The sequence below is a fragment of the Lygodium microphyllum genome, chromosome 12 (assembly GCF_053477565.2).
Source record: "Lygodium microphyllum isolate KBCC chromosome 12, Lygodium_microphyllum_v1.1.10, whole genome shotgun sequence".
NCBI lineage: Eukaryota > Viridiplantae > Streptophyta > Polypodiopsida > Schizaeales > Lygodiaceae > Lygodium > Lygodium microphyllum.
This window is the reverse complement of record NC_141146.1, coordinates 44,008,286-44,018,234: the sequence shown is the minus strand read 5'-3', so window position 1 is coordinate 44,018,234 and position 9,949 is coordinate 44,008,286. Positions and strand designations below refer to the sequence as shown.

Here is a 9,949-nt window from a genome sequence, read left to right as displayed (position 1 = left end):
CATTTACTTTGCACGAGTAGTGGAGTTGTCATAACATTTCTCCTCTTGGCTACTGTAAGGATGAGCACTGAGAAACTTATTAAGAGCTCGGATACCCTTGATTGCGGGCAATCCACATTCTTAGCATAAAGGAAGCATGGCAATCTACCAATCCATTGGGAAGTAGGAGATCTTGCACTGCGATCGACAGTGTGCAGATACCTTAATAAAAAACAATCAAGATACGTAGGAGGAACAATTGACTTCGATGCATGGACTGGACTTGCCCTCTTCGGGTGACAGAAGGATCAACAAATTTTGGGGGTTGAATGCCAAAATGAAGCTTACTACGTGAGACATCATTCAGACATGGACATCTATGCATAAAACAACACAAAAACTCCAGAATGTACATCTATACAGAAAGCAACACAAGAGCTCCGGATTGGGAAGAATGCTAGTAATGTTGTTCCACTCAGCCAACCATTGATAGAACTGTCCATCGCTCAGAAGGCCTCGTCACCATGGCAATCTTGGCGTTTAGCCCACGACCTCGAGTTTTTTGGAGAAACAAGCATGCATGCGTGATTATAGTACTTGAAGAGAGATGCGAAGATTGCACTGCTTTGCCAAATGGAACTGCTTTACAAGCTTTCTTTTTTGCTTTTGCTGGATAGTCAAATTTCTATTTGCTTTTTTTGTCTTTTTGAAAGAATGAACATTGGGAAGAAATAGTTGCATTGGTCTAAGATCTTACTATGTAAAATTCATTGCTGAGGATTCTTAAATCCTGTTGCTTTGGTAAACATCAGAAGCTTGGGAAACCCTATTGCTGAAGTTGCACTTGCACAACAGCATGGCCTTCCTACCTGCACTTGGACAAGTGGAATAGCACTGACCTTAGACAATACTTCAGTCTTTGAAGTCGCAATTTGATTGGTAAGCAGCCAACCATGCTTCAGGCAAAAGTGGCTCTGACAAAATGGGTAGCCGGTCTCTTGGCTGTAGCAGATTACAAGGGGAGTGCACATGTATATGTGCTTCATCGGCCTCAAATACTGGAGCATGGCAGTATAAATATTGAGCACATGCTCAACATACAACACAATATATGGACACTGTATGTAACCTTCAAACAGGGTATGAACACAGCATACGGCACAATGTGCTTGGTTAGCACACTAGAAAGATGGTCACTCTGTGTGACCTCGGGGTAAGACCACGGCATGCTTCCTTGGCATGCTTCCTTGATCTGTACGCAATTAAGGCAGCATAGTTTGCATTGTTGTCTTACAAGGCATTGTGCAGTGAAGGAGAGTTCTCACTGCCCTCTTTGCCGACACTGCGCCTTCTCTTGGGCAAAGGAGAGAGCTTGGTGGTGGTGGCAGCCTGCACCATTAGGGGCTGCAAAGGCTTCCGGTTGCCATCCTCCCCCTCTTCTTGACGACTTGACCTCTTCTTTCTGCCTGCCATTGATGATGGTGGTGATAATGATGGTGATGAGCATGGTGATAATGATGGTGCGGATGGTTGTCTTTCTCCACCAGAAGCAGACCTGGCAATGCACGAACATGGTGTTTTCACACCTTCGTCTCCTCCAAAACAACTGTACAAATTTTGGGTTCGCGATAGAGGAAGGAAACATGCGTACCGTGTTAAGCTTTCCAACTGCTCTTTCAACCTAGCATGCCTCCTGCAAATCAAAATACAGAGAACAGACAATTGATGATATGTGAGCTCATTCTTTATCAGTCAAAGGGAATTATTATTTCCTTATGATTGTTAACAACGGCAATGCATATACCTCACGACAGAATCGCAGAGGGCGAGATAACGGTCCATCTCCTCTTGATGAGGCCCCTGCATACAAGCTGCATCGTGATTATCCTGGATCAACTCTACAGTTTTTAGTTCATGGTGGCTTTCTTCCTCCTGCATGGCTTCGTTAGCAGCATAACTCCTCACACTGTCCATTGTATCACCATCAGTCATTGTCATCCTCCTGTAGAGACCCTGCAGCCTCTCTTCAATGTTAGCCTTGTTATGCTCGGTGTTCATCTTAATCTTGGCCAACAAACTCCCAGTCAGCCTCTTGCGTTCTCTGCACTCAGTCTGGGCATGCTCGAGGTTTACCTCAAGCTTCTGGCATGTATCCTGAAGACGCTGCTTGTCCCTCTCAGTTGCCTCGAGCCTCTCCTTCAGTTCACTAAGAGCTGCATCAGAACTGCTCGCCAACTCACTTGCCTTCTGCCTCCACTTCTCCAGCTCCACCTGCAGATCCTCCTTTTCAGCCACCATTGATTCACTGACAGCCCGTAGTTCTGACTCAAGAACGATTTTCTCTTGCCAAGCAGCATCTGCCCTTTCCTTCATTTCACTCAGCGCATATTGCAAAGAGCTATTTTCTGCTTCCAGAGCCTCTATTTGTCCACTCAACTGTTCAATTTTTTTACTTGCTTCTTCAACCGTGACCTTCAGTTCCCTTACATTTTCTGATGTTCTCTCCGCTTTCAACTTCCAATCATCGACCTGGGATTGAAGACAGCCCAAATTCAGGTCTTTTTGTTTGACTTCATCACCCAAACTTCGTATTGTTTCAACTGCCTCTGCAAGCTCTGAACTGAGACTGCTTGCAATCTGTGCTCTTGCTCTCCAAGCTTCTACCTCAGTTTCAAGGCTGGTGATTTGTTCCAGGTCTCTTGTCACCACCATTTCAAGTTCTGCTACATTCAATCTCAAAGTTTGAACATCCTTGGATGCACCCTCTTCTTTGCCTTTCCACTCAGCCAGCTGCAAATGGAATGCTTCCTTCTCTTTCTTAAGCTGCCCTCTGAGTTGCTCATTGAGTTGAGAAAGTCTCTTTATTTCAATCCTTGATGTGTCATTGGCTGCCTCTGCAGCGTCTTTGAATGTATTCAGCTCAACTTTCAAAGTTTCCAACAGACTGTTGGATTCTTGTAACTTCGCCTGCTCTTTCTGTAGCTGACTTTGTGACTCTGCCAGCAGTGCACGCAAAGGAAGAATCTGTTCTTGCGCCTGCTCCTCACTTCTCTCGCGTGCTGCTTCCCAACATTCTTTTAGCTGCATGATTTCATCCTTTGCAGCTTCTACCTCTGTACATAGCTGTGCACAGTCATCTTTCCATGAAGATGTGCAAAACATGAGAAGGGCAGATTCCTGATTGGAATGTGCTATCAACCCTACCTCCTCCCCAAGGCCCCTTATGGCACCTATTAGCTGCCCAACCCATTCAGCACATTCCCCTTCCCTCTCTCTGAGAATCCTTATCTCAATCGTTAGATCTTTGATCTGCTTCTCCCTCTCATTAAGTTCCACTTGAAGACCCTTTGTCTGTTCAACAAGATCTGCTTCACTATCTCTTCTTTTCTTTTCCTCAATTTTCAGATGTTCCACCAACATTTCCAGAACATGCAAATTTCCATGCTGATCACCTACCTGAATGTGGCCATCTGTGCTGCATGAATACACTCTCTCCCTCAATGCTTCTATCAGCACCCCTAATTTGTCCTGTACATCCTTTTCCTTGGCAGATAATGCACTAAGCTCAGTTATTACTTTGTCTCTCATCTGCTCGGCGCCTTCCAATTGGGCTTTCAAAGTCTCATTTACCTTCAGCTTTTCTTCTACCTCAGTTTTCAAAAAGCCATTTGCTCTGGCTAAGCCTTTGGCCTTCTCAGACTCAGATTCCAGCTGCTTTTGTGTTTTTTCAATGTCTCGTTCCAGAGAATTCATTCTGCACTTCAGGTGTATGCCCTCATCTTCAGCAGTACGTAACCTTGCATGAACCTTTTGGAGAGTCTTCTCATTTGACATAACAGCATCTTTTAGCTGCAAACAGTCAAGCTTTGTACTCTCTAAGGCCTCTTCCAGATCAGAGATCATTGCCTCCTTTTCTTTGACCATTCTCAACGAAATGTCTAGTTCTTGTGTAAGCTGAATAAGCTTGTTATGCAACTCCCCTTTCTCAGCCAAAATTCCTTCCAAATGCTCCAGCTTACTCTCAAGCTGGCGTATCATTTCACATTGCATGGTTTTCTCATTATTTATCTCATCAACCTGAAGGAGCGTCATTGTTTTCTCCTCCTTTAACTGCTTACAGTCATTTTCCCTGTCAAGAAGCTGGGCTTCTAGTTGATGAATCTTTTCATGCAGATCCCTTGCTTTCTCATTTTGACCAAGTATCTCCTCCCTTGCATGCTCTAGCTCTGTGTCTTTCTGACTTATCTGCCTTAGTTGATATGACAGGTCTGTCTGAATGTGATCCAATTTACGTTGCAAGCTCTCTACAGAGCTCTCCTTGGCAGCTAATGCTGCTGTCAACGAGCAGCATCTTTCAGTCTGGACAACTAACTTCTCTTCTGCAGTTTGAAGTTCCAGCTCAAGTTCAAGTAGCTGGGAGGAGGAGGACTTCACCTGGTCTTGTTCGTCTGATAGCCTGGTCTGCAGCTTCTGAATCTGATCCTGGAGAACCTGCTCTAAATTCTGCAGCTTGCTCTCTGCCTCCTTCAATTGTGCAGATGCTGAAGCCTCCTTGCTGTGTGAGGCTTCAAGCTCCTCCACCAACATCTCGAATTCAGTTTTCTGCTCCTTGAGTGCTTGGGCTTGCTCAGCAAGCTTTGAATTGAGGTTCTGAATGCTATTTTCCATGAGCTGCTGTCTTTCCAATCCTTTTTGAAGTTCTGCATGAGAAAGTGCCACTTCTGATATCTTTTCATCCAGGAGGCTGCCCATATGCTGTCTTTCTGATTCCAACCCCTGTCTCTCACTTGCCCAGATGGCTTCTCGACTTTCCATTTTCTGTAGAGCCTGATTAAGCTTGTCAATTTCAGATTGCTTGTGAGTAACCTTCTTCTGTGTATTCTGCACATGGGATTCCATGTCTGCAAACTCCCTCTCCTTGGCTTTTAGACGTGTCTCCATGTCTGACAATCGATTGCGAAGCAGGATCTCCTCCCTTTCCTTTGCAGCCAAACTATTCTTGGCTTTGGCAACCTCATGTGCTAGTTGCTGGACCGCCCATTCTGAGGCACAGAGCTTCTCTTCTTTGTCATGCAAGGATGCAGATGCCTCGGCCAGGGTATCCTCCAGCTCTTTCAATCTTTCTTCGCGCTCCAAATTGTTTTGCCTACTCTGCTCGGAAGACTCAATAATCTCGTGTAATCGTTTAAGCTCCTTCGAAGACAAATCAAGACTGGCTTCCCTCTCTTCCATGAGACTGCAAAGCTGTTGTGTTCTAGAGTTCCCCTCTTCAATTTCCAGCAACAGTGATTCACATTTGGCTTGCAGGACTTTTACTGATTCAAGAAGTACCTCTTTCTCCTGGAGCAGGATTTGCTTTTGAGCATTCAGATCACTCAGAGAATCATCCCTGCAATCAAGGTCTGCCATCAATTCTCTTATCTCTCCATCTCTTTGTTGAATGTCCATCAATGCTTGTTGAAGTTTCAGCTCAGAAGTAGAAGCACTCTCTCTAATTAGCTGCGTTTGTGTTTCAAAACCACGTTTTACTTGTTCCAGCTCTTCTTCAGTGCCAGTAAGCTTTGCTTCCAAGGCATCTCTGATCTCCGCTGCTGTGATAATCTCCCTTGATTTTTCCGATAACATCTCTTCCAGTTTAGCGATTTTTCGTTCGAGACTTTCTTTAATATGCTGGTAATTCTGGGCTTCCTTTTCCAAGCTCTCAATGTGTAGAATACTCGCCTGGTTTTTCTGAGCCAATTCTTGAACTTGTAGTTCCTGTTCATGAACTGCCCTCTTCAGTCCTTGGATTATGGTGTTCTTTTCATCTGAAATACCCTCAAGAGCAGAAGACTTGACTTGCAGCTGGAGCTGCATGTTGAGGAGGTCACGATTGCTCATCTCAAGCTGCTCACAGGTTTCACCCAACTTCAGGTGAAGAGCACCAATTTCTGTTTTGGAAAGCTTGACCTGATTCTCAAGCTCAAAACACTTGGTTCTCATTCTCTCAGCATCAGAAAAGGCTGTCTGAAGCTTGCGTTCAGCCTCAGCAAGTCTTTCTCCAGCTCTCTGAACCTCAGAGGCCAGTTCTTCCTTTTCTCTCAGCCACAGCTCCTCTTTCTCAGAATACTGCAGAAGCGTATTCTGGTGAAGGCTCAGCAGTTCGTTGTGGCCTAAGGTCACAGCCTTCAACTGCTGGCTGAGAGTCTCCCACTGAGCCTGTCGGCAGAGCCACTGCTCTTCTTCTTCCTTGGCATTACATAAGCTCTGCTGTAGGGATTCTACTGCGTGTTTCAAACCTTCCGCTTCTTCCTCTTTGCTGGCAAGGAAGCTCTTTAACGCTTCCATCTGCTGATTGCATTCTACTTGGGAATCCAACTCCTGCCTCAGCGACAGCTTCTCATCCAGCACCACTGCAATTTTTTCCTTGAGAGATGTAGCTTCAGATTCCAATTCATTTCTCACAATTTGGGCTTTATTAAGCGCCACCTGCAACCTTTCAACCTGGCACTCCAACTCCACCAACCTTGTCTCTCCTTCACTTCTGGATTCCAAGGCTTTTTCTAAGTTGCCAATGAGCTCATTCCTCTCTTTGAGGTGGCTGTCCTCCAGGGCCTTCACTTGAAGTTTGAAGTTCTCGTGAGATAGCCCCAATGCTCGCAATTGTTCTTCCTTCCTTTGGAACTCCTGGATCAATCTTGCGTATCGCTGCTGCGTCTCCTGCAAAGTTGTCAGCTCGTCAGCCATTGTGCTCATAGTTCTTTGATTCTCTGCCAATTCTTGCCGTATAGTTTGTAATGCCTGATCTCGAGTTTGTAAGAGTCCTTGCAGAGATGTTATTTCATCCTCCTTGGCTTTCCCGAGTGACAGCACAGCTGACTCTGCTTCCCTTAGCTTCATGTCCATCTCTTCCACGACTTTGAGGTGGGTGTCCTCCAAGGCCTTCACTTGAAATTTGGACTTCTCTTGAGACATTGCCAAAGCTTGCAATTGTTCGTCCTTCCTTTGGGACTCCTCCAGCAAGGCTGCGTATCTCTGCTGAGTCTCCTGGAAAGCTGTGAACTCAGCAGCCATTGTGTTCATGGTTCTTTGATTCTCTGCCAATTCCTGTAGTACAGTTTGTAATGCCTGATCTCGAGTTTGCAAGAGTCCTTGCAGAGATGCTATTTCATCCTCCTTGGCTTTTCCAAGTGACTGTGCCAACTCTGCTTCCTTTAATTTCAACTCCATCTCTTCCACCACTTTGAGGTGGGTATCCTCCAAGGCCTTCACTTGAATCTTGAACTTCTCTTGAGACATCACCAAAGCTTGCAATTGTTCGTCCTTCCTTTGGGACTCCTGCAGCAAGGCAGTATATCTCTGCTGAGTCTCTTGGAAAGCTGTGAGCTCAGCAGCCATTGTGTTCATGGTTCTTTGATTCTCTGCCAATTCCTTCCGGACATTTTGTATTGCCCGATCTCGAGTTTGCAAGAGTCCTTGAAGAGATGCGATTTCATCCTCCTTGGCTTCTCCAAGTGATCGTGCAGACTCTGCTTCCTTAAGCTTCAAGTCCATCTCTTCCACGACTGCTTTTAAATCATTCACCTCTGCTACCATAGCTAGCTTGGATTGTGTCAACTGAGCTACAGCATCATCTGCCCTCAGCAGTTTCTGTCCAAGCATTTGCAACTCTTCTGTCTTACAGTTTAGAGCATCTTGGGCCCTATCCAAGTCCCTCAGCACCTCTTCACGGTCGCTCTTCCACTGCATTTCCTGATTTTTCCAAGCTTCAAGATCCTTCCTCCTGAGCTCCTCCACTGCTGTAACCTTTTCCTCACTGTACTGCAAAGCCTGCAACAGTTCTGCCTCTTTGGACTTAAACTCTTCTTGTAGACCCCTTTGGATCAGGAGATCTTCCTCTATGTGAGTTAGCTGAGCTTTTAGTTGGGCAATTACACAATCTTTTCCTGTTAGAGCCTCTGTCAATCTGGTTACATTCTTGCTTCTGTCATCTGTGGCTTGATCATTGGCTATGCCAGCAATGGTCTGCTCAAGAACCAGTGATTCTTTACCTGGGAAATCCATGCTTTCTGTAACTGTTGGAGCCCTTGTGAGCAGACACCTCTGATCCAATTACTATCTTCTCCAAAATATTCAAGAGAAGTCAATCAAATTGCACCTACAAAATGATCTACAATCTGATCTGACCCTACATATTTCACTTCGTCATAGAAGTTAGGATTTCTCAATGCATACAACTGGATATTCCTTCCCTTTGTCCATGGCCGTCTAGCTTGATCTGCAATGGATCAGCACCATAAGTTCGGAAATTGGACACATGAAAGAAAGATACCAAACTCTGTGTATTCTGTTTTTTAAAAGGAACAAGGCAAATGAACCAGAAATTATGTGTTTACTGAAAACTTCCTATGGCTGGGAATCTTTTCTCTCGAATTATAGTAGAATACGAAATGGCCAGTCCCATACGAGAAGAATAGGCGAGAGATGACCTGTTTCCACTGCCAATGGTCGATGTACATGGAGAAATTTGTACGATCACTTGCCATTCGGTCAGTTATGTTGCTCTGCTCTGATCTCTTGCAGATTTGTGCAGTTTTCTCTAACATGGAAGCAAAGCCACCTTGCTTAGGGTTTCTTTTTACAATGGAGTAGCAGAACCTGCAAAGGGCTATACGGCTGAGATGTTTCACGACCACGAGAGGGAAGGAGACTGCAAACCGCTACCTTATCAGAGAGCTCCACGAAAGAAGCAGAAATGCTAAGGCAATCAGAAATCCCTCGACGTCGATGTTCGCAGGAGAGCGCAAAAACACAGAGAGAGAGAGAGAGAGAGAGGGGGGGGGGGGGGCGCCGCAATGAACCTCGACCGTTGGCAAGTTTTTGAAATTTCGAAGGGGATCGTTACGCATCTAGGTTAGGGTCGGGTCGCACCAGGGGAGTGGCGTAGTCCCTTGTGGTGCCGGTGTTGTAGTTCTAGGGCCTGGGCCCAATCGGGTGTACTCTCTCACCCTAATCTAGCACTCAGGAAAAGCTTTCTACTCCTTGTCCTAGACATGAAATGGCTGGCAAAGGGTTTGAAGCAAAACCCCACAAATGCTATTGGTTCCAAGCGTGACCCAGCTCTTAGTGGGCCTTGTGAAGTTGCCAATCTTAGAGCCACACTACACCTAGGTTAATAACTCGACTTGGCATGGCTTGAATTAAGAGTCGGATTGCACCCAGTGATAGTGAAGGGAAGGGAACTTTACTTCCCCACTACCACACAATCACACCTCATGTTAACAAGGGGAGTGGGATTTACTTAGCCTTGAGTTACCCCCACAAACCCTGGTGAAAAGTTGTGTGCTAATGCAAGGCTTATAGGTTCGATGAGCAACAATGATCCTGATTGGTCCATTGAAAATTGTATTTACTCTATCACCAATCCTATCCTTAGAACTTGACATACTATCAATCGCATGTAAAAGAAGTAGAGTGAGACCACAAGCAAAAGCAAGAGCTATGGAGGTTCAATCAAGAGAGAGAGCAAGACGATATGTGGGAATTCCAAAAGTCACAATGTGTATAATCAAATCCGAGCACCGCCATCACAGAGTAGAGTGCGGTCATATTGAGAACTGACACAAGTAGACACTGATATCCTACTTTATAGTCAATGTTCAATGTACAGAGCTCAACATAGTCAAAACAATGAGAACAAATGCCAAAAAATACTTAGCCAAAGAAATATCCAATTGTATATTGTTATATGAAGCTTGTACAACAGTCTCAACAAAAATGGAAATGATAGCGACAAAATACTCAGGAGTGACAACAGAATCTCATAAACTCAAAGACGACCAATGATACAAAGATGAGGGTAGTGCTACTGCCAAGAATTGTGACTCGAGACATACAAAGAGACAACTCTGCTATTATTGTAACACTCAGGATGCTAGTCATAGGGTTGAAGGGACACCAAAAAAAAATCTACCAGTTGAGCCTTGATCCC

At 45.0% G+C, this 9,949-nt stretch overlaps 1 protein-coding gene across 2 annotated transcripts; it reads right to left on the bottom strand.

The window, feature by feature from the left end:
- Positions 1–485: 485 nt before the first annotated feature.
- LOC148027693 (uncharacterized) lies at positions 486–8,769 on the bottom strand. Of its 2 annotated transcripts, XM_087689384.1 has the most exons (4): positions 8,448–8,769; positions 1,784–8,236; positions 1,631–1,672; positions 486–1,534 (listed from the first exon to the last, which is right to left on the bottom strand). In XM_087689384.1, the coding sequence occupies exons 2-4, from the start codon at positions 8,020–8,022 to the stop codon at positions 1,270–1,272; spliced, it is 6,546 nt and encodes a 2,181-aa protein (XP_087545510.1). In that variant the 5' UTR covers positions 8,023–8,236; positions 8,448–8,769; the 3' UTR covers positions 486–1,269. The 2 variants fall into 2 exon arrangements, with proteins under 2 accessions (XP_087545510.1, XP_087545509.1); XM_087689383.1 differs by having other exon boundaries at positions 486–1,672.
- Positions 8,770–9,949: the final 1,180 nt, after the last annotated feature.